The sequence below is a fragment of the Hibiscus syriacus genome, unplaced genomic scaffold (genome assembly GCF_006381635.1).
Source record: "Hibiscus syriacus cultivar Baekdansim isolate YM2019G1 unplaced genomic scaffold, ASM638163v2 tig00112857_pilon, whole genome shotgun sequence".
Lineage (NCBI taxonomy): Eukaryota > Viridiplantae > Streptophyta > Magnoliopsida > Malvales > Malvaceae > Hibiscus > Hibiscus syriacus.
Window position 1 is genome coordinate 520,572 of NW_024063412.1, and position 24,943 is coordinate 545,514.

General features: G+C 36.5%; 3 protein-coding genes, 1 non-coding gene and 1 pseudogene across 4 annotated transcripts; 4 read left to right on the forward strand and 1 right to left on the reverse strand.

The window, feature by feature from the left end:
* Positions 1 to 7,720: 7,720 nt before the first annotated feature.
* Positions 7,721 to 10,653, forward strand: LOC120184218 (aluminum-activated malate transporter 9-like). The gene is made up of 6 exons (XM_039188739.1): positions 7,721 to 8,130; positions 8,653 to 8,790; positions 8,903 to 9,172; positions 9,267 to 9,403; positions 9,505 to 9,651; positions 9,841 to 10,653. The coding sequence occupies exons 1-6, from the start codon at positions 7,776 to 7,778 to the stop codon at positions 10,513 to 10,515; spliced, it is 1,722 nt and encodes a 573-aa protein (XP_039044670.1). The 5' UTR covers positions 7,721 to 7,775; the 3' UTR covers positions 10,516 to 10,653.
* Positions 10,654 to 12,241: 1,588 nt separating this feature from the next.
* LOC120184057 lies at positions 12,242 to 18,383 on the forward strand (annotated as a pseudogene).
* Positions 18,384 to 19,369: 986 nt separating this feature from the next.
* Positions 19,370 to 20,916, forward strand: LOC120184075 (protein PLANT CADMIUM RESISTANCE 3-like). The gene is made up of 4 exons (XM_039188640.1): positions 19,370 to 19,535; positions 19,635 to 19,706; positions 20,426 to 20,635; positions 20,708 to 20,916. Exons 1-4 carry the CDS (start codon positions 19,388 to 19,390, stop codon positions 20,791 to 20,793), a joined length of 516 nt encoding a protein of 171 aa, XP_039044571.1. The 5' UTR covers positions 19,370 to 19,387; the 3' UTR covers positions 20,794 to 20,916.
* Positions 20,917 to 21,381: 465 nt separating this feature from the next.
* TRNAD-GUC lies at positions 21,382 to 21,453 on the reverse strand. The gene has a single exon. It is a non-coding gene; the product is annotated as a tRNA-Asp (tRNA).
* Positions 21,454 to 21,589: 136 nt separating this feature from the next.
* LOC120184161 lies at positions 21,590 to 22,045 on the forward strand (the record flags this gene model as incomplete). Its single annotated transcript, XM_039188698.1, has 2 exons — positions 21,590 to 21,706; positions 21,797 to 22,045. Coding segments are annotated over 2 exons (201 nt in total), but the record flags the coding sequence as incomplete, so codon positions are not given.
* Positions 22,046 to 24,943: the final 2,898 nt, after the last annotated feature.

Here is a 24,943-nt window from a genome sequence, read left to right on the forward strand (position 1 = left end):
TTCAAAGCATGCGAACTAGACAAATATGCGGTTAGGATTTGTGTGGAATTAGCATGCGGGATAGAGATCATGTCCGGGTAGGAATTAAAGCATGCGGGGTAGATATCATGTGTGGTAGGACTTTTCATTTTCATTTTTTTATTTATCCTTATCTCACTAACTTTTTTCTCCTTTCATTTTTGTTCTTTTGCATTGTTTATCATTTTCATCATTAAAACGAGGTGTTGATCCACCAAAAACGTGTTTGTTAAACATGAATAATCTGCATTAATGGACAAAGGGGTTGTAATACAAGAGATGAAAATGCAGAGGACAATCTACAAGGCGACTATGTGGTCCCCACAATTGAAGAGTATATCACTCTGGTGCATTATAAAAGACTCAGGATGAACCGGGTATACACCAAGTAATGAAAGTCTATCTTTGAAGAATTGACTGCCAAAGGTTGCAGAGCAAAACGAGGAAAAGGTTACAGACCTGGACGCTCCTTTCAAAAACTATGAGAACAAGACGGCGAAACCCTAGCTGAGCTGAATGTCATTACTGACGAATTCAAGAAGAAAACTTCGATAGAGGGCTCCAATGGTGTTGCTGCTAGGGAACAGACTCGGCAGAGAGTGGAACCCGGAGGTGCAGTCCTTCGAGACTCTTTTTGGGGCAAACACTTTTGTCCCCAATAAGGATTATTTTTAATAACATACACATTTTTGGATCAATGCCTCGAACATTGCATGCATCATGCATTCCTGCATATTTCGCATTATTTTCCTCTTTTTTATTACATTCACATGTCTCATAAAAAATGAGAACATTTCGATCCTATGACATATAAGGAGCTTTACCAACAGTTGTTTGACGCACATGTGATGTCACCATATCCAGAGAAATCCATGAAGCCCATGTACCCTAGGTAGTATGATGAGAACGTTCATTGTGAATATCATAGCGGTGTCCCGGGGCGCACTATCAAGAACTACTCCACATTCAAGAAAGTCGTACAGAAGATGTGTAACCATAACTGGATCGACTTCAACAACTTGGGGGCATCCAAGTGAGGAAGATCATTTCATCATTTGAGGCATTCTGTTTGAACTTGTTTTTTCTCACTTTTTCAAGTTTTGTAAGAACATTTATGTTATTTTAATGATGACGATCAATGAATCACATTTGCAAACTTGCAATTCTTTGAATATCATTTGAATTAAGAAACTATGTGAATGGTTCAAAGTTACAGATCTTTGACAAAGTAACATGATTTAAAACAAGGACTTTGACCTTATCCAGAATATACCCTCAAACACCGTACCCTGCTCTTGCAATTAACCAATATACCTTTTTCCTTTCATAAGGTGCGGACAACACGGGGCATCATTTGCATATGACAATTACTATGTTTTTTATTTAAGACGTTCAATGACGATGATGATCTTTACAAATGAAAGAGTCGAGTAGGTGAATCCAGTTTAGGTCAGTTGCTTGAAAATTGAACTCTAAAGATGAGATTCCTTGACTTTCAAAAACACCTAGACTATGACAGGTTCTTCTTGACAATCTTAAGAAATTAAATCCGTAAAAACTGAGCTATTCCGCTAAGGCAATTGGTTATAGAGGAAACTTGAAAGCCCTGGCCTTATGGGTAGATTACGTTCAAACCATGACATTGCTCGGACACTTGGCAATTCGGTGTTTGCTCCACTGCTCTTGTCAGGCGAAAGACTCTGTGATGAAATGAACCCTTCAGTTAACTTGATAAGAGTGATTATAATATTAAGCTGTCCCTCTAAAGCAATTGGTTAAATACCCCGGCTTTATGGATTCAGCTAGCCAGATAATGACAAGTTAAATCAAATTTATCTAAGCAAGAAATTTTCGGTAAAATGGACTAAGGGAGTTAAGGAACACCTGTTATAGTCGACTACACACGAGCACTCAAGAATTTCATTTTTAGACCGATATCTTTCGCACTGCCTTTGTTGGAGGAGCCTACAAAGCTTGAATAAATAGAAGATTTCAGAGGACCGAAATAAAATGTCTAGTAAGTGGTCATTCTAGTTGCGTCATTATGTCCGCACCCAAATGAAATGCCAAAACATATGTCGATATTTTAAAAAAAATGACATTTTGGGTTACCAAAACCTTAGAAAGGAGACCAACCTAAAGCCAACTCATCCATTTGAACACTTGTCAAAGAGCTGTAACTCTGAAAGCATTAAAAGAGCTATTGATTCCTTTGATATACTCTGAACTCATGTTTATAATTTGATTCAATTGCAAACAATATTTTACAGAATTTTTATCCTTTTCCCTCCTAAAACAAGAAAAAGGAGAAAAACATTTTTAAACATGACAGTCTCAAATATGAAAGGTCTGTAAAGCCAAAGCTCGAGAAGCAAATGGGGCACGGTCAATTCCATGAACCAGATTGGCAGGCAAAACACAGGACTCCAATCCAAGAGATAAAACATAACTCATTCATGTTACATGCATCTCAGACATACTTAGGTGCATCACATTCATCATTTTAGCATACATAATTTTTGCAGCTTTTAGAGTCAAGCTTCGACTTCATGATGAAGGCTACTCGACTTGTAAGCGTCTTTAAATAACGATGGTGGTTGCTTAACTCGGCAGTAATAAGCTACACCTCAACCGACTTGACATCTCAGAATCAATTTCAGATAGGTTCGAGAACCAGTTCAAAACAAGTCTAGTTCGACTCAAACTCAACCATGAGCAGCATGTTTCCAGTTAACACTTTCAAGCCAGATTTCAATTCCACGACGGAAGACATCCAGCTCACAAAATTTGGCGAAAGGGGCCATCATTCATTTAAAGGAAATTTACAGCACAACTTAAGTCAAGAAAAGTTTTCTGTCAACAAACAACTTTCCAATTTCATTTAGAGTCTATTTCAACTTCGCAGCGAAGAAAATTGGACTCGAAACGACACAATTAGCTCGAGAGTAGATTTCAACTTCACGACGAAGGATATCTAGCTCAAGGCCAAACTTTACGACGAATGGGTCATCTATGGTTTCAACTTCATGACGAAGGGAATCGTGTCCACACGCAACATACAATACTTGGAAGGATATTCAAGTCAGGGCTCAACTTCACAATGAAAGGGCCATCCACGATTTTAACTCCATGACGGAGGATATCGTACCCACACACCCGCGATTTCAACTCCACGACGGAGGATATCGTGCCACTCAAGACAACGCAAGTTCAACTTCACGACCAAGGGACCGCTGGTTGTCAATAAACAATTTCCCAATTTCAACTTCACAACGAAGGATATTGGACTCCAGACAACGCAAGTTCAACTTCACGACGAAGGGACCGCTGGTTGTCAATAAACAACTTCTCAATTTCAGAGCCAATTTCAACTTCACAACGAAGGATATTGGACTCCAGACAACGCAAGTTCAACTTCACGACGAAGGGACCGCTGGTTGTCAATAAACAATTTCCCAATTTCAACTTCACAACGAAGGATATTGGACTCCAGACAACGCAAGTTCAACTTCACGACGAAGGGACCGCTGGTTGTCAATAACCAACTTCTCAATTTCAGAGCCAATTTCAACTTCACAACGAAGGATATTGGACTCCAGACAACGCAAGTTCAACTTCACGACCAAGGGACCGCTGGTTGTCAATAAACAATTTCCCAATTTCAACTTCACAACGAAGGATATTGGACTCCAGACAACGCAAGTTCAACTTCACGACGAAGGGACCGCTGGTTGTCAATAAACAACTTCTCAATTTCAGAGCCAATTTCAACTTCACAACGAAGGATATTGGACTCCAGACAATGCAAGTTCAACTTCACGACGAAGGGACCGCTGGTTGTCAATAAACAATTTCCCAATTTCAACTTCACAACGAAGGATATTGGACTCCAGACAACGCAAGTTCAACTTCACGACCAAGGGACCGCTGGTTGTCAATAAACAATTTCCCAATTTCAACTTCACAACGAAGGATATTGGACTCCAGACAACGCAAGTTCAACTTCACGACGAAGGGACCGCTGGTTGTCAATAAACAACTTCTCAATTTCAGAGCCAATTTCAACTTCACAACGAAGGATATTGGACTCCAGACAATGCAAGTTCAACTTCACGACGAAGGGACCGCTGGTTGTCAATAAACAATTTCCCAATTTCAACTTCACAACGAAGGATATTGGACTCCAGACAACGCAAGTTCAACTTCACGACAAAGGGATCGCTGGTTGTCAATAACCAACTTCTCAATTTCAGAGCCAATTTCAACTTCACAACGAAGGATATTGGACTCCAGACAACGTAAGTTCAACTTCACGACGAAGGGACCGCTGGTTGTCAATAAACAACTTCTCAATTTCAGAGCCAATTTCAACTTCACAACGAAGGATATTGGACTCCAGACAACACAAGTTCAACTTCACGACGAAGGGACCGCTGGTTGTCAATAAACAATTTCCCAATTTCAGAGCCAATTTCAACTTCACAACGAAGGATATTGGACTCCAGACAACGCAAGTTCAACTTCACGACGAAGGGACCGCTGGTTGTCAATAAACAATTTCCCAAACTCAGAGCCAATTTCAACTTCACTGCGAAGGATATTGGACTCGAGGCAACACAAGTTCAACTTCACAACGAAGGGACGGCTGGTTGTCAACAAACAATTTCCTAGTTCCAGAGCCAATTTCAACTTCACGGCGGAGGATATTGGACTTGGAACAATACAACTTACTTGGATTTCAACTTCACGATGAAGGATATCCAATTCGAGGCTCAACTTCACAACGAGAGGCCATCCATAGTTTCAACTTCACGACGAAGGGAATCGTGCCAACCAAAGACCTTTGAGTTCGACCACGCTCAGCTCCAAGGCATGTCATTTGCAGCATAGCTTAAGTCGGGAAGGGCTATATGCCAACGAAGACCTTCTGAGTTCGATTTCATTCAGCTCGAGGGCCTATCAACCATAGGGTGGAGTCAAGAAACTACTTCCTAGTCGAATTTTTAAACCAAGGTCTTTAAACCGAGAAGAAGACCGAAGTTGACTACAATTGGGCAACAAGAAGCTGCATCCTGATTCAAATTTCGGATTACGGCTTCAATTCCAGATCATTTCAAGATGAAATCGATTTCGCGACGGAAGAATCATCCGCAAATTAATTCGACAGGGAGTTATTCTATTCCAATTTTAATTCCACTGAACGAAAATTTGTGTCTTTTCATCTTTGTCCTATTTTTCGTTCCCCGAAAAAGGACAAAGAGGGGCAGCTGTCGACACATATTTTTGTCCGATCACGCGATATTTACATGTTACTTTATGTGTTGTTATTTTTATTATATAGTGTGTATGTATTATATGTATACATATTATATATTATAATTTAACTACTAATTTGTTATTTATTGTTACAGGCCCAAAGACCAAATGCAAACAAGTCCCAATGGCCCACATCAACAACCCTAGCTTCCATATTTTCTCACAAACACCGCAACCAACGTGCAAGGGGGAACTGCCCGTCGAGTTCCACGGTCAACCCGAAGACGCCTCTCGCCTCACGTCTCCCTCCACGTCACCGGAATCCTCGCCAACAACCAACAAATCACAAGCAAAGCAAGAATTTCAGTCCTAACGGGAGTCTAAAACCGGATTAGCACTATAAATACACATGCAAGGAGGAGGATATGGGAGAGAGAAAATTTCATACGAAACACACAAAGGGGGGGAAGGAAAACTACGAGCACGATTCGAACCCAAAAAAATCCATAGCTAAAAAAATCAAAACCAGAGGGTTTTTCAGAAACGAAAAGGGAAAAACGAGAGCATTTGGGGAAACCAAAAATCAAAAGAGAGGCTATTTTTTCATATTAAAAAAGAGAACCATCCGAGGGGATCCATTGGAGAAAACTAGAAACATTTCCTCAAATACAAAGAAGGAAGCAAAGAGCCAAGTAAAAAACTTGACATTTCCATTCGAAGAAGCAATTTTCGTTCACAACCAAGAACCTTCAAAAGGTAGCCTCTTTCCTTTGTTAAACTGTGTAAACATCTTCTTGTGAGTTTTATATTTTAAGTTATTTAATGAAAAGTGGTGGTGCTTTAATAATGGAAGGAAACGTGGTGGTGCTTTAATAATGGATGAATCTGTGCATAAAAGTAAAAAAGGAAAATTCCATGCTTGGTCCCTTCCTTTTATAAACCACTACGTGTATTTTGTTTTCAACTTTTGGGGCGGGGAAATCATCAGTTTAAACCCATATCTTTGTAACATTGTCCTTTGGTCACCGAATAATGTATTACTTTCATTACGTGTTTCAAATATTATTTGTATGCACTTTGGTCACTGTTTCAATTTTGAATATCTTAGGTTTAATCATATTTAAATCCTCCATGTTTCTATGTAATTTATTTTGGTCTTTTATTTTTTTTCCTCTTTGATTTATTTATTATGTTATTTATTTATTTATTCTTTGATTTATTTTTTTTCTTTATCTTTTTTCCTTTTAATTTATTTTATCATTTTTAATTTTTATTTTTTTACATTTTTTCTTTTGATTTATTTAATATATTATTATTTTATTTTATTTTCCCTTTTGATTTTTTTTCTTTATTTATTTTTTATTTTTGTTTTATTATTATTTTTTATTTTCATTCTCAGGTTTTTTTCCTTGATTTTTTTATGTAATTATTTATTTATTCTTTTTTCTAACATTTTTGACATTTTTTTTAAGAATTTCAATCGATCAAAGGTACGCGATCTGAATCGGGTTTTTAATTTAAATTCTAATTTTCGCAATTAAAGACAACCGATAAATTAATTGGTACCGAAAGGGCGGTTCAAGGGTGCTAATCCTTCATTGACCGTAACCGACTCCCGAACCCGACACATTTTTGGTACAACGCAGATCCGGTAAGATGGTGTCCGACCCACCTAAATTCATTTTAAACCGGTCGGTGGCGACTCTAACCCAATTATTCAAGTCGAAGCCCAATTCCGAGACCCAACCGAAAGACGGTTGCGACACACATATATTAACACGTATAGTTATTATATTCAAAATTTTAAACAATATTTTATTTTAACGTATTCTTTTTTCATACACACACACACACGTGTGTGTGATTATCTAACATGAATATAAATGTTATTAAGTGATTATTTTATTATATTTAATTAAAAATAAGATAAAATAATAAAATATTATTTACCTATGAACTTAAATATTTTAAATCAAAATGATAGTGAAATTAAAGAATGTTTGAACGGGTAATTTAAGGTTTGATATAAAATACAATTCAATATTCAAATTATTAAGTTAATAATAAAAATACTTTTCATGTTTAAATATAAATAATGTGTGATTTAATATTAATATGAGGTATAATTCAACATGAATATCAATCAAATGATTTTTAATTATTATTAATAAAAAATAGGGACGAAATTGAGAAAGGTGGCGAAATTCAGAGGATAAAATGTTATTTTTGGCCAAATAGCATACAAATCAAAGTCTCTTTCGGCTCTTACGACGGACGGTTGAAATAGAGCTTGAACGAGATTCGGGCAGGCCGCCTCTGCGGGCCCAGTGATGGGTAGTTTTTATTCGTAGTTTCTTACCTCACCCACCAAGCTAGTCAACGGCGTCGTTCCTCCTATCTCAACCAACGTTCTTGGCATCATCTCTTACGATTTAAGACAGATATTATCGAAGGGGGGAATTTATCCTACACTGATTCACAGAAGAAGTTTCTGGTACTCAATGGCTGCAAAGCTGGGTTCGTTTAGGCACTCTCTGCTAGAGAAAAGGGATAAAACAAAAGGGTATTCAGTGCTGGGATTAACCAACGAAGAAGAAGAACGACGACGGGGTTGGTTTTCTTACGGATTCATAAGCGAAAAAGTGAACGGGTTGTTAAAGGAAGTTCGACATGTTTCAGGTCAGGCATGGAAGATGGGAAAATCCGATCCCAGAAAGATTATTTTCTCTGCCAAGATGGGTCTTGCCTTGGTGCTTATTTCCTTGCTTATTTTCTTGAAACTACCCATGAAGGATCTCAGCCAGTACTCTGTTTGGGCTATTCTCACCGTGGTCGTAGTATTTGAATTCAGTATAGGTAATTTCGTTTTTTTAATAGTTTTCTTATGTGGGTCATTCACAATAATTTATTAATTCAACTGTTCATCTTGTTGCTGATGCATATGTTTGACTGCAGTTTTTTATTTAAGAATCTTATTTCCTCTTTGGGATCTACTTTAGATGGCTGATCGAACTGTTTCTTCTATTAATCTGTTTTTAATTCTTAAAACTGAAAGCAGGATCATGTTTTTGCTTTGTTTTTACTAGAATCATATTTTCATGTCCATATACGAGTGTCGGTAGCCTCTTGGAAGAAATTTGGTCCATGGAGAGTCGTATATGACTAAGTGGCCAATGCGTGATCATAATTTGGTCCATGGGGGATCATTTATGTCTATGGGTGCCACAATGTTGTAGCTTTATTTATCTGTAGTTCTTTTGTCATTTTTCTTTTTTTGTCATTACTTTTTTTCCTGTTTATAATTATCCCGAATAGCACAAAGAAACATACTTTCTGTTCTCTTTACATCCTTTGGTCACTTTTTTTTTTTTGCTGCAGGAGCAACTCTTAGCAAAGGATTTAACCGTGGGCTGGGAACATTATCGGCTGGAGGGCTTGCTCTTGCTATGGCAGCACTGTCGGAGTTGGCTGGAAAATATGAAGAAGTTGTTGTTGTTATTAGCATCTTTATTGTAGGTACGGCTTTGTGGCCTTGATTTCTTATCTCACGTAGTATGTTATTAGTTAATAGTCTCTTTTAAGAGTTGCTTGCTGATATGTTTTCTCTTGGTATGCCATTGGTTGCCAGGATTCTTTTCAACTTATGCAAAACTATACCCGACGATGAAGCCTTACGAGTATGGATTCCGAGTGTTCATTTTGACGTATTGTTTCATAATAGTATCTGGGTATAAGACAGGGGACTTCATCCATACGGCCGTGACACGGTTTTTGTTGATTGCACTCGGTGCCGGTGTTTCTTTAGTTATTAATGTATGCATTTACCCAATCTGGGCTGGTGAGGATCTACACAATTTGGTTGCCAAAAATTTCTCGAGTGTGGCGAATTCCTTGGAAGGTTAGCATGTACCTATTGTCTGCTAATTCATTTGTCTCATCGAGATTCGAAACAAATGCCGTGTTCATGCTCGTCTCCTTCTGCTTTCTATCAGGATGTGTTAAAGAGTACCTTAACTGTGTTGAATACGAGAGGGTCCCTTCGAAAATTCTTACTTATCAAGCTTCCGATGATCCTGTTTACAGTGGCTATAGATCAGCTGTTGAAGCTTCGAGTCAAGAGGAAGCTCTGGTAATTATGTCGTGTTTATGCTACATCTTCCACAAAATATATGAAATGACGGTATTCTAATCTCCATTCCCTTTCTCTGTCCTTTATTTTCCTACGCAAAGTTGGGTTTTGCCATCTGGGAGCCTCCACATGGTCCGTACAGGTCACTTCTTTATCCTTGGAAGAATTATGCCAAACTAAGTGGAGCTTTGAGGCACTGTGCATTCATGGTCATGGCGTTACATGGTTGTATACTTTCAGAAATACAGGTAGATATTCATGGTCCTTACTTTCAGCATGCTTTGTTTGTTCTATATCGTATGGCACTAGGATCCCCGAGTTATCGGTTTTTGCTCGAAATGTGCTATACGATTGCTACTGCCACTTTTCTGTTTTGTTTATTGAAGATGTTGGGTGGCTGTCGTCCTTAATTTCAAATCTGAATACTTTCCTTATAGGCTCCACCAGAACGGAGACAAGTCTTTTATCATGAACTTCAGAGGGTAGGTGCTGCAGGTTCTAGTGTATTGCGTGAGCTCGGGAACAAAGTTAAAAAGATGGAGAAGTTAGGCCCTGTCGACATGCTATTGGAAGTACACGAGGCTGCAGAGGAGCTACAACACAAAATCGACCGAAAATCCTACCTTCTCGTCAATGCCGACAATTGGGAAATCGGGAACCGACCATGTAGTCCAGCAGAGCCTCAAGACTTATTGAACTTGGATGATGAAGAACACAAAGTCCTGGGTTACAAGTCCCTCAGCGAAGCAGTACTCGATCTCAGATCGGTTACTATACCAAATAGTTGGGATGGCCTGCATAACAGTGTCGGTGTCGCCCCCACTGTCCCTCCTCCGGATGCAACCTCTAACGACATCAAGAAGCAGATATCATGGCCTGCAACCTACTCGTTTACTGATGATGCATTGCCGCCTTTGGGAGAGTCGAAAACATACGAGAATGCAAGTGCATTGTCACTGGCGACATTCACTTCGCTTTTGATCGAATTCGTGGCACGGCTGCAAAACGTCGTCGACTCTTTTATAGAGTTGAGTGAGAAAGCCAACTTTAAGGAACCCAATGAGCCTACCAGTACCAGCAGCAGCAAGAGAGCTCACCGGCCTTTGGTCTAGACTGTTTAGAATAGATTCGTCTGAAATAGGGAGGATTAGAGATCAACATCTGGGCCACAACAAGTTTCTCTTATCAAACTATGTTATGTACATAGACTGTATATATAGATTTAAATATATTTTTTATTATTTAGCCAACCATATATCTCATTCTTAAAAATCTTATCCTTTTTTAATGCTCAAAAGAGGTTGGAGCCCGTTTTGGCAAATAAACCAAAGTTATTCATCAGTGTAAAAAGGGTTTAAATATAGTAAAAGCCTCTATATAATTTTATTGTTTAAAATTTATTTCTTATACTCTTTGCATAATTGAGTTTCAATACTATTTTTCTTTGAAAATTTTATCTCTTCTTAATTTTTAGTTAGTTTTGTCATTAACTTTTACAGTTATAAAAAATAAAATAGTTTATCTAGTCTTAGGGATGACAAACGGGTACAAATTCGTGGATTCCGTATCGTACCCTCTCTAATTGGGGTGGGGATGGATATAACTTTAGTGGGTAGTTGGCAGGTGTGGATTTAGAAAGTGGTACCCACCTCGCATCCTCCCCGCATCCGCCCACCTAGCATCTACCCGCCTACTAAATACCCATTAAATTTTGGACCATTATGAATCTAGGTATAATTTTATAAACTAATTTATAAATCTTAATATTGTATAAGATATAACTTATAATTATTGGTTTATTTTATTATGCGTCTTAATGAACGTGTTTGTTTTATGTTTGTTACTTATGTATAACTTAATGTTGTAGTCAGCGGGTCCGGGTACGTTTCCAGTTGAGTAGTGGATGTGAAGATAGATTTGAGAATGTACCCGTGTGGGCGGGTGTGGATCTAAATTTTTTTACCCATTATGGGTGGTGGATTTGAAAATATTAAGTGGATATGGGGATAGAGGAGAGGGTATCTGCACCCGACCTGCCTGTTTGCCATCCATATCTAGTCTTTTACGTTTATATATCAATTTATCTCTTAAAATTTATAAATATATATGATTAAAAAATTATATTATTTAGATAGTTATTTATTTTATTTATTTTAAGGATTAAGGACTCAATTGATAAAAAAAAATTAAACTTAAATAGTAGAAAAAGGAGTTTAAATGTTAGGAGAGAAAACGCGATTTTTAAATAAAAATATGACTCAATTTTACAAAAATGAAATATAGAGACTAAATTTTATTTTGTAAAAAGTACAGGAACAAATTTAAACAAAAAAAAGTTATGGTCAAAAAGAGCTCTCGTATGTAGAGATAATTACATAGAAATTAAAACACAAAAAGCTCTAATCTTTTACGGATCAATCCTCTCTTTGCCCTCATTTACATATCAGATCGAGCTTCGAGCAAATCCTCAACTCGAACCTCGAAAGGTACCATTTTTCTTTTTCACTATAAGGAAATGTTCTTCTTGGTATTATAGATCTCCTCTCCGCCGGTCTTCGGCTCCAGTCGATTCAAGTTGCAAAGATTTTGCACGTCTTTTTCGAATTGTTTATAGATTGGATCACCTTTTCTTTGCATTTATTACCATCTCTTTTAATCCATTTTTGTTATAGCTTAGGGCGTCGTTTATTCCTATACTCTTCTCCCTAACAAGGAGGGAAAAGGTTAAATGTTTGTTCGGAGTTTATGTTTTCTATTTTCAAAATTTCGATATCTGAAATCGAATCAAATGATTATTTTGAGTTTATTGGCATGTTTACAGGTGTAAGATCTTGTGAGTTAAGATATCAATGATGGATGAGCCTTTGTATCCCATTGCCGTGTTGATCGATGAGCTAAAGAATGAAGATATTCAGCTTCGTTTGAACTCGATCCGTAAGCTCTCTAAGATTGCACGTGCACTTGGGGAAGAAAGGACACGAAAGAATTGATCCCGTTTCTTAGTGAGAACAACGATGACGATGATGAAGTTCTCCTTGCCATGGCAGAAGAATTGGGAGTTTTCATTCCTTATGTTGGAGGTGTGGAATATGCTAATGTTTTGCTGCCTCCGTTGGAGACTCTTTGCATTGTTGAGGAAACGTGTGCGAGGGATAAGGCTGTCGAGTCGCTGTGTAGAATTGGTGCCCAGATGAGGGAGCAGGACTTGGTTGAGTTCTTTATTCCAATGTTGAAGGTTGGTTTCTTCTTTATATGCTTTTTTCTTTTTAAAACTGAAGTAAAATGTATAGATAATTTAGAAGGTTTTGTGTATAATATGATCATTTCTAAGCCTAGTGACCAGTTATTGATGTTATACTTAATATGTACTCAAATTTGTTTTTAGCGGTAAACCTCACTATACTTGATACTATAATTTTACCTTACTAATGAATGGGTTGTCCTCAACATGCAGAGACTGGCTGCTGGTGAGTGGTTTACAGCTCGAGTTTCATCCTGTGGATTGTTTCATATTGCTTACCCAAGTGCTCCAGAGGCTCTGAAAACTGAATTGAGAACAATATTCAGTCAGCTTTGTCAAGATGACATGCCCATGGTTAGGAGATCTGCTGCAACAAATCTTGGAAAATTTTCTGCTACTGTAGAAGCACCTCGTTTAAAGGTGGACATTATGTCTATGTTCAATGATTTGACACAGGATGGTATGTAAATTGCCTAATTTATCTTTCTCGCTTCATTATGACCACTTGTTTTGCTGATAATTCTTTGTCGAATATATGCTTTAAAGTACTTTAAAAGGGATAAAAGAGCAGGATAAGTGATCTGAGTTAAACAATCCTGGTTAGAAATCATAAGGGGAGTGTATCTTATGGTGTTCTTCCTTTTAGAGTGGGAAGAGGCAGAATTGGGAAAAGGGCTTTGTGCTGTCTCGTTCTAATTCTAGCCTTTCTTTTTTGTACTGAAAATTTCGAAGATCGCATTTAAGAAATCTTCAACTTCATCCTTTTATCTTTGTGGAATATATGCTCTCAAGTACTTTAAAGGGATAAAAGAGCAGGATAAGTGATTTGAGTTAAATGATCCTGGTTGCAAATCATGAGGAGAGTGGTAGTAGCGATATGGTGTTCTTCCGTTTAGAGGGGATGGAATTAAGGTCAAACATGAAGTGGCGGAATTGGGAAAAGGGTTGCGTGGTGCGTCTTTCTGATTCTAGCCTTTCTTTTTCATATTGAAAATTTTGAAGTTTGCATTTTGGAAATTTTCAACTTCATCCTTTTTATCTTTTTCCGTTTATTTCTGACATATTCAATATTTATTGCTTATGAGCTAGGGTCATGGACAGCCACCCCCAAAAAATAGATCAACAGATATTTGAACTGTTCTTACCTTCCCAGCCACCTATAACCCTTTTTTCCCCTTGTTCCAATCTTTTCTAAAAATTATATCAAAGGGTCTGTGGAATTTATCTAATGTTTCATATATAAAGCGTAACTTAGGCTGATAATGTACTTTATGGGATTTTAACCTTATTTTATAAATGAAAGAATAAATGGCTCCCTTATCTGTGGCCATTTAATATTTATGCCTTTTATTCTTCATATTTAGTTTTGCATTATTGTTTTTGAGTTCATAATTTGTAACAGGGTTTGAAATCCTTTTTTGCTTCAATTTCTTGTCCCTAGAGATCAAGATTCTGTGCGTTTAATAGCCGTTGAGGGTTGTGCAGCTCTTGGAAAGTTGTTGGAACCCCAAGATTGCGTGGCTCACATTCTCCCAGTCATAGTTAGTTTCTCACAGGTAGACCATGTATTATGAATATTGTTTTACAAATATTTTGATTCACTCTACTAGAAATTGAGTAACCTCTAAGCTTAAGTTTTGGTTTTATTTGTTCATTTGGTGAATATATCTTGTATAGGTGTTTGATGCAAATATTTTGCATGGTTTCTAATTTATTTTAAAGCATTTTTTATTGCTTCTTGAAGTGATACGTGATGGACATTATTGTTCTTTTAAGCCCCCTCCCCCAATTCTCTCTTTTTTCCATTCTTAAATATGGTTTATAATTTAGAGTTATTTTTTTAATGGTATTACGATTGCTTCCAGGACAAGTCTTGGCGTGTACGATACATGGTCGCCAATCAGTTGTATGACCTGTGTGAAGCTGTTGGTCCTGAGCCCACTAGGTAACATCTATAATCATGTGGCATCAACTGTTATATTTTCTGATGTCCTGATATCTTTGTTACTCCTCCTTTCTGCCATTTTCCTTCTTTCCTTCCCCTTGATCTCTATTGATGAATTTACATCTTGTCTCTCTATTTAATTAGAAATCTATAGAACTGGCATAGGCCAGTTATCCGTTATCATGCTTTGGCCATGCACACCTGATTTATTTAAATTAGTTTTTAATGAACTTTGTTTTTTGGATGTGCATATCAACTATCATGAAATTATATTGCAAGGCTTACATGTTTAGGTCGGACCTAGTACCTGCGTATGTTCGCCTACTTCGTGATAATGAGGCTGAAGTAAGGGTAGCTGCTGCTGGAAAAGTAACTAAGTTTTGCCGAATTCTGAATTCAGAATTAGCAATTCAGAACATTCTTCCTTGTGTCAAGGTAAAAATGCTTAAGGAATACTTTGACGACTACATCAAAGTTTTCACTTCATTTCTTTTGGTGATCTAGTTTTTCCACTCTTGCTATGTTCTGATTTAGTTAGTGTCACCTGCTGTAGGAACTATCTACAGATTCATCCCAGCATGTTCGTTCTGCTTTGGCTTCAGTTATAATGGGAATGGCGCCCATCTTGGGTAAGGTAAAAACAGTCCTTTTTTGTACTCAGATAGTCCACCTCTATGAAATTCATTTTTGGAAATAGTTTAGGTTTCATGATGTTTTCTGGTATGTTTCACTCTATACATGCAATAATGCTATCTCATTTGATGGTTGTAGGATGCGACCATAGAGCAATTGCTTCCTATATTTCTCTCTCTTTTGAAAGATGAATTTCCAGATGTCCGGCTGAATATCATTAGCAATTAGCAAGCTTGATCAAGTCAACCAGGTGGGACACAATTTAAGATTTCATTAATAACAGTTTAACAGATTTTTTCAAACTGTTAGCTTGGCAACTGATTTGGGTTGAATGGTTCTTATATTTTCTATGTTTGACCGAGAAGTGAAAGGAAACCTGTGACTATTAACTGCTAAGCCATAAAAAACACCGCATGGTTACTCTTCCATCTGATCGTGATAACTAAGAAGTTTCTTATTACCATAGTGATTGTTTAGGGGTTCAGATTGTCAAAATTTTTAACTTTTTAAAATGTATTAAAATAAACAGGGTGGCTTTTCAGATCAATTAGCTAAATAAGGCCATAACTTATGTGTATGCATCTTCCTGCTTGCATAATTGTCAATTTATTAAACTAGCATGCTTTTAATGGAAATTTCATTGCCCGTCAACCCTCCTAAATAAAGTTGTTGCCGTGTTGGATATCTAGTTGATACCTTGTTCCTTCGAGCTAATAGTGTGTTAATAGTGTCTTATGAATTAATATTCTTGGTATAAGTGAAAGCACCTAGGCTGCAAAACCTAGGATGATCTCCAACCAACCTTATCACCTGAGCCAAACCGGTGTGGCATTGCTTTATGGATTTATTAATCATATTTGACTGGCACTTATCACCTGCAGATTTGTTATTTCTAGGCTTGATGTTTTAATCATTTGTTTTGGCGGGGTAGTTGGAAGTGCTACTTCCTGGGGGCAAGTCGGTGAAAATCTCTCTCATATATTCAAATGTCTCACATTGTTAACATGCCCATCATTGCAGGTAATTGGAATTGATTAGCTGTCCCAGTCCTTATTGCCAGCAATCGTGGAATTTGCCGAGGATAGGCACTGGAGGGTTCGGCTTGCAATAATAGAATACATACCTTTATTGGTAAGGAGATGACTATCCAGCTCAATTGGTAGACCACAAGGTTCTTAACTTTGAGGTCGTGGGATCGAGTCCCACGGAGGGTATTTTATAATTCGGAGGTTTTCTACTATAGTTGCTTTCAACCTGGTGTTGGGAGCAGCCTACTATCTTATCTCCTCCTTACCTTATTACATATGGGAACGAGGGACAACCATTTATATCTTTATTGACAAGCAGTTAGGTGTTGGTTTTTTTGATGACAAACTTGGTGCACTCTGCATGCAATGGTTAAAAGATAAGGTGCAAAGTTGAGTTTATGTGCTCGTTTTTTTACGATTTTATTTCTCTTTGAGTGGCTCGTCAGAGAGTAGACATAACCCATATTAACTCAGAACTTAATATTGTAATATCATTACAAAATAAAATTTGCCAACTTCATAGGCATAATTGTAGGTTTATTCCATCCGTGATCCTGCTGCTAATAATGTGAAGCGCCTGGCAGAAGAATTTGGGCCAGAGTGGGCATTATAGCACTTAGTTCCACAGGTCAGTCTACTTATGCGAACGATAATTTTCTTTTCTTTTTAACAAATCTATACGAGCAAGAGAAAAGGGAAATACCTGAAAATGATGCTGGGTTCTGTTGACAGGTTTTGGACATGATAAACAACCCGCAGTATCTATATCGGATGACCATTCTACATGCGATTTCACTACTTGCCCCTGTTATGGGCGCATAAATTACTTGTTCAACCCTTCTTCCCGTGGTTATTAATGCTTCAAAAGATAGGTAATACTGATATAACTTTGATTTGAAACTATTTAATCTTAGTTCTTCAGATTAATTATGAGACCAAAACTTGCATCATCACAGGGTACCGAACATCAAATTTAACGTGGCCAAGGTGCTGCAGTCGACTATCCCTGTTGTCGATCAATCTGTAAGTATATTTACTTTGCCTTCAATAATCGTCATGTGGTAGAATTTGAGTGTTTGTTAGGGGTGTAAATGAGCCGAGTTGAGTTCGAGTATTGCTGAGTTCAACTCGACTCGAAAACTCTGAAATGAAATTCGACTCGAAAACTCGCGAGTTTAAAATTTTTAAGTTTGACTCGAACTCGAAATCCTGAACTGAAACTCGTGAGTAGCTCGAAATGAAGAAAAAAAATTCTCAACAATATTGAATCCTCAAACTTGAACTCGAACCTGAATCTTAAATACATGAAAGTCTTATAACATTTTTAAAAAAAAAAATCAACACAAATATTAATATTATTAATAATTTATTTTTTTTAAAATAAAATTTTAATATATTATATTTTCGAGCTGTTCACGAGCTTTTCGAGTAGAGTATCAAGTAGTTTGTTTCGGCTCGTTAAGAATTCGAGTCGAGCTTGAGTTCGAGTTGAATTCATTCGATCCGAGTATTTATCGTGTTTTGACCGAGTCGATCTCGAATAACTCACGATCTGTCTTGTCTCATTTATATTATAACTTTCAAGTAGTGGAGAAGACGATCCGACCATGTGTAGTTGAACTGAGCGAGGATCCGGATGTCGATGTCAGGTTATTCGCCACCCAAGCCCTAAGAAGTGATCAGCTCACCATGATGTCTAGCTAGAACCCGAGATTACTTGCATCTCTTTTAGCCCTTTTTTTCTGTCAACCTTTTGTTTTTGTTTTTAATTCTTTTTCCTTTTGTTAAATGTAATTTTTTTACCCTTTTAAACTCAAACTCGGTTGCAATATAGATATGTAACTTTTGCTGAGTTCTGTGTCAAACAATCTCGTGGTGCATTTTATTAGATGTCGAGAGAGTTCCAGTATAGGCGTGGTCCACGGATTCAATGTCGAGAGCCGAAGAATAGAAGGCCTCCCCTAGTCAATGGAAGGAGGTCCTGGTCATTAGCAAGTCTCTGATGGCAGTGAGGAGCTTGATGAACGACCAAAGCAGCGGAGGAACAGGCCTCCAAGGTTGTTTGAAGAGATCGACTTTCTTCTTGTCCGAACGACCAGATTCGTCATGGAAAATTCTAGTGCTTGTAAAGGAAGGACGACCCAAACAGAAAGCGTTCCGATCAATATTCAGTAGTGGCCAGATGGGTCTGTGGGGGGCAAGCGACCGCCTTTCTCCACCACCGTGCACGACTGAATAAATATAAACAATATTAAATTATAAATGCAAGTCACCGAGTTTCTAATTTTCATTCAATAAAAAAATAGATTGAAAAAATCTTAATTAGACTACCAAACATGAAAGCAACATAAAATGATATGATTTATAATAAATAATAAGAAAGTAACACAAAAAAACATAAAATATGTTTATCATTTACGCAAATTGCTTCCGAGTGCTACAATTTGTATTTATTATCCATTTTGATGATCAAGCAGAAGAAATATTCAAAGCACGTACAGTTGCACGTGGCAGCTCGAGGTTTCAGGGTTTACTTCTGCGAAAATTCATGTAGTTCCATGGATAAGTACTTTTTTATTTTTTCCGAGAGTTTATTTGTAAATAAAAAGGGTAAAATGTATTGGTAATCATTGAATTTTTAGAATATTTTTATTTTGGTCACTTAATTTTTAAAAATTATATTATAATAAAATCGAAACTAAAAATTAAAACTTTTCAATGTCACTTATCAACCGTCTGATCAACTTTAATACTACATTATGTTAAACTTCTAGTCAAATAAATTCTTTCCATTGTTAGGATTGGCAACGATCATTATGTTCGTTAAAAATTTGATTTTGGTGAAGGTTATAAATTTGGAAGCTTAAGGCTTTTTTGGGGAAGACAAATTTAACGTGTTATGTCGTCATTTCTTAAGGGAAATGATCAAATAAAAATGAATAAATTTAATGATTATAATATAAGTTTTAAAACTTTGGTGAGTAAAAGAAATAACTTAAAAGCTAAGTGACCACCAATATAAGTTATGCATAAAAGAATTTTAGTCAATGCACATTATATATATATATAAACGTCATAAGGAAAACAAAAAACCACAATAATCCATTGATTCGTAGTAATTCATTGGGCACCAAAGAATGTGTCCACATGATACTGGAAAATCAAGAATAGCTCCACCACCACCACCATCCGCAGCTGATCCACCGACGGTTCTGGCTCTGCCTGATAACAAACTAAATGAATGGTCCACCGGCTTCTGTAGCTGCTATGAGGATTGTTCAAGCTGTAAAGATTTAGTCCCCATTATTGCATATCCTATTGTGATTTATTCTTACAAATATTATTCTAATTTAAAATTTGTTCTTCATCTATTCTGCTTCGAAGGCTTCACCGCTTGCTGCTGTCCTTGCATCACGTTTGGCCAAAACGCCGAAATCATCGACCGAGGAACCACAAGTACTATCCCTCGGGAATTTAATTTTTGGGTAAACTACTCTCTTCATCACTCAACTTTGACTATATTCCTGTCTTGGTCTTTAAACTTCTAAAAAAATTAATTTGATCACTTAATTTTTGAATTATTATATTTTCGGGTGTCAAATAAAAAACAACTGGATAATGTGACCTAGTTTTTTTTTGCTGGTCTGGGCTGTTTTTATGCCCACTCTAGACATTGAATATCTCATCGCATCGTCCTTTAGCACTCCGTTGGTGTATATTTTATCAAAATCTATTTAAAACTCATGAAATTAAACTCCACTTGAAGAAAAATGATTCCAATCTAATATCGCATCATTGGATCACCATGAAAATCAAAATATATTGTTGGTTTTCTCTTCCATCTTCCAGCTATTTGGATATGGTAGAAGATGATCCAACGTCATAAAATCGAAGGAAACCAAAATGCTATGTTAGAAATTTGGGAAGTAGGATTTCAGGTGTGTTTGTACAAATCTAAAAGAAATTTTTGAGACATTTTCATAACAATGTTTATAATTAACAATGAAAGATAAAAAAAAAATCAAATTAGAAGAATTAAAGTTAAATGACCAAAACATGAATCTAATCAAAGTTGAGTCATGAAAATTGTGGTTTACTCTTTTGTTTCCTTTTATGCGTCCGCAATTATGGATAAACAGTCCCGACGGATGGAAAATTTGGTTGTGGTGTTGCAGGCTGTGTAACAGCGGGGCTGGTTTATTTGTTGCTGGCGCCCGTATGCTGTTCGTGCGCGTACACATGCACGTATCGGAGGAAGCTAAGGATCATGTACGGCTTAAAAGAAGGCCCTTGTGCTGATTACGTCGTTCATTGTTGTTGCCATTTCTGTGCTGTTTCCCAAGAACATAGGGAGCTTCAAAACCATGGCTTTGACCCTTCCGTAGGTAATAATGATAATAATTTATAATTTGATTTGATCAATGGCTGAAATGACTTTGGTTTATGTGTCGGAACAGGATGGATCACCAATGCTGACAGGTTGAACCGCGGCGGAGCCAGGCCAATGGCACCTCCAAATACGGCAGCACCCATGGCTCGTTAATTGTGAGAGATGGTTGGAATTTCTTCATGCGTATATTCAAAGTTTAAATTGAGTAGCCTTAGTTGGTGAATTATCTATGAGCATCTATGATGATTTGTTATAAATTATCACTTAAGTTCTTTTTAGTCCAGTTCGAAGATTTTACGATATGATCTTGTAGTTAAGAAATAAATTGAAGGGAAAAATGAGAATACGTGATGGATACAAAGATTTTAAACGTTTATGGTACAACTATACATACGTATATGCTTTAACAAAACGTAAGACTAAAATTACAGGGCTTTGCAGAAGGAAAGGACTAGAAATGATCAAATTATAATCGAAGGTATAAATCAACCAACAATACATATTGTAAGGAGCTTTTGTAAATTTACCCTAAAATATATTTCTAAGAGAACGAAAGAAATAAGAGTATAAGGATATTGTATACAATTTCTGAAATGACGGAATACAATAGATTATTAGAATTTAGATGGATTAAATCCAACAAAAATACATACTATAAGGACCTTTTTGTAAATGTAACCTAAAAACATATTTCTAATAAATAAAAGGACCTTTTTCACAATTTTACCTGAATAAAAAAGGCGCCGTTGCCGGGGATCGAACCCGGGTCACCCGCGTGACAGGCGGGAATACTCACCACTATACTACAACGACCTGTTGATTCCTGGACTTAATGACTGAATTAATATTTTATGACTCTTTTTTACATTTTACCTTCATCTGAAAAGCCTTGAAAAGGGGCGGCAATTGTTATTCAACGGAAAGTTACGGCTGAGGCAAAATCGAGTGAAAAAAAAAATTGGGTACGAACTCAGTGAAGTGGGGTTATGTTCGAATCATCACCGGCACCATTTTCGGTGGTATCCTTGGCTTCTACTTTATGCACCGCGTCGAGCTCAGCTACAAGGTCTTTTTCATTATTTTTTCTGTTTCTTGATTTGTTTTACAAAGATTGTAGACTTATTGATTTTTTTTTTTACTTTTTATTTTTCAAGAGGAGAAGATGAAGGAGAGATTGAGACAGTATGAAATTGAATTGAAAAAGAGAGAGAAGCTAGAGGAGCTTGAAGATTCCCTCTAGCTCTTCCTCTTTTACAGTTAAGCTGCGAACTGCTTTTTCTCTGAAGTTGTTTTCTAGAATTATACGCATATTAAGAATTAGAACATAATAAGCTGGGGATATATGAAATTATGATGGCGGCGCGTGATTCGAGATTGCGTTTTGACTATTGAGTGCTGAATTTAATAAACAAATTACTCGAGTGGTAGAAATGATTGCACAATTCCTACTTTTAATGGATTCTTTTGGGTGTCTTTTTCTGAATTTCAAGTTATTGCTATCCCATAACGCAAGCTTAAGACTGTTCTTACTTGGCTTATACTAGTATTAAAGGTTTGTGCTAAAACTTTGGTGTAGTGGGACTTTTCTATGTTGCAGGATCGAAATGTTTAAATGGATTACATTTGTGAAGGGCAACTTTCTTGTTAATAAATGATGCAAAAGTTTAAGAAGGGATTTTCTGTAATAAGAGGAATTTAATTTTGGGATGTGTAAATGTTGTCTCGATTCATTCTGGTTTTTCGATCCTGCTGATAGTGGCATGGAGAAGACGAGTTTTAAACATCATTCTGCTCGAACAAAACAGGAGGGATGGAAGAAAAGGATAAAGCGAAAACTGCATTTGTGTCTTAGATGAATATAGGACGATGAACATAAAGATCGTCTTGATTTTGGGTTTTTGAGCCTGCCAATAATGGTGTGGAAATGGTGAGAGTTTCAACATTGTTCTGCTTGAACAGCACAGAGCAGAATAGAGACAGAAGAAAAGGATATAACAAAAACTGCATTCATGTTTTTTAGGAATAGTGACAGAAGAACATATTCATTTTCTTTGTTATGAATTTGAACTTTTCATTTTCATGAAGCTATTCATTGAGCAACGAGTAATATACATAGAATTGGGTTTAGTCGCGGGATGTGAGCTGAAACTAACAAGAAATTATTGTTCCACTTATTATGTTTATATAGAACATTCTATGAAGTAATGATAGACCATTCATGTGCATTCTTTATACAATAGGTTTGACATATTCATTGTCTTGATTATATCTTTTGGGAGTATTCCCCCCCCCCTTAGGTTTTGCTTGGTAGGAGGGACAAAAAGGGTTTAAGAATGAAAGTCTGATTAACCCAATGATTGAACTTTATCGTCACTCTCGTATTTTTTAGCTAAACCATTAGATTAACAAGTTCATTCTTTCTACCACGCATCCTGGACATTACTTGCTTTGAATCTTTTGCCCTGTGAGTTGGATCATAGTTGCTGTTCTGGCTTTTATTTCTACTGTTCTGGATTGATCTTCAGTGAAACTGGTTGAACAATTGATTGCATCGTAGAGCAAGCTAAGTTTCGGGACCATAATAGTTGTGCTTCTTCTCCATGTGGCATTTAATAGGCAAGTTAAGTCGGATACATTAATGTCACGTTTGATAGGAGTGTTATTTTTTCCTCACGTTTTAGTACATGAGTTGCAGTAAACTAACTTCATATTTTTAACCACTCATATGACTTAGTTCGAAGAAAGATAAGGAATGTATATTGTTTATTTGAATAAGTATTACTTTTTACTTTATTTCTTCCTCGTCTTTCCAATTTCCGGTTTGGATTCGTACTAATTCTTCTTATGTTATGACAAACTATTTTAGAACTCATGTGATGATTACGCTGTAGTTTGTGTTAATACGTACCTAACCAAACTAGGCATATGTTGCGGCATTCGTGTAGGGACATACTCAATTGCTGGTTAACCAGACAATGATGATACGACTCTCAAGAAGTTAGACCACTGATCTGTTGGAATGGGTGATACTAGCTAGCACTGCTGAAATGAAGGTTTCTTGTTACATCGAGAAAGGTTCCTTGTAATATAATTTTACCTCTTGTTAATGGGTACTCTTGGAAGTGTTTTGTTCTTCCATTGAAGAGTTGGTGGATTTTGCACCAAGACATTCATTCCCAATGCTAATGCCCTTGCTATATTAGTTTTGCTTTTAATGCAAATTTGAGGTCTTCACGGTTTGCTGGAATGAAATGGGATGGAAAATGCGAGTGCAATAAAGGAGTAATAGGTCTTATGTACTTCCACTTTTTTCCGTTTTTGATCCGGGATTAAGAGAAGGGCTGTTCGGGTTTCAATTTGAGACTCAACGAAAGCAATCAAGTCATTTCTTAAAGGGTAAAGTACACGAATGGTCTCCCGACTATAGGGTAATATTTTATTAAGTCATTCAATTATTAAAAGTTATAAAATGGTCATTTGATTATAAAGTGTTCCTTTGTTGAGCCTTTCGATTATTAAAAGTTATAAAATGGTCCTCAAATATTCATTATGTTTCAAATTCATCTTTTTTGTTAAAAAATTGACGGTATTCTAAGTTGAACGTTAACCTGCTGGCTGTGATACGATAAAATCTAATCTCAGAATTTCAAACGGCTATCATATTCCAGTCATCGCGTTAACGTATGACTTAGACAACTGTCAATTTTTAATATATAAGGATGAGTTTAGAACATAATAAATAATCTGATAATCAATTTGTAATTTTTAATAGTCGATGAACTTAACAAAATAACATTTTATAGTTGAATGTTCATTTTGTAACTTTTAATAATGGAGGGATTTAGTAAAGCAGTATCCTATAGTTAGAGACCATTTGCTTACTTTATCCTTTCTTAAATGACACTTGTGGCTTACATAAATTCATAATTTTTTTAAACCAATAATATTTATTTATTAATCGATTAATCTAAGGGGGTGTTTGATTCAAGGATTGTGGGATTCCCATGGGATGGGAATCCCACATTCCCATGTTTGGTTGGCCGGGAATCTCATTCCCTGTAATGTTTTATTACCAATAGTAGATTTTTTGGGGTATATTACCGGGAATGTCATTACCTCCCTTCCCTTAGGTATTGTAACATTACCGGCGTTTTGGACTAAAATGCCCTTAAATTTTTATTTTTTTTTCAAAAATATCATTCTTCTGTCATTGAATAATAAAAATTCTACGAAGGTTAAATTACAAATTTATCCTTAAATTATTTTAGATTTACAAAAAAAGTCTATAATTAAAATTTTATAT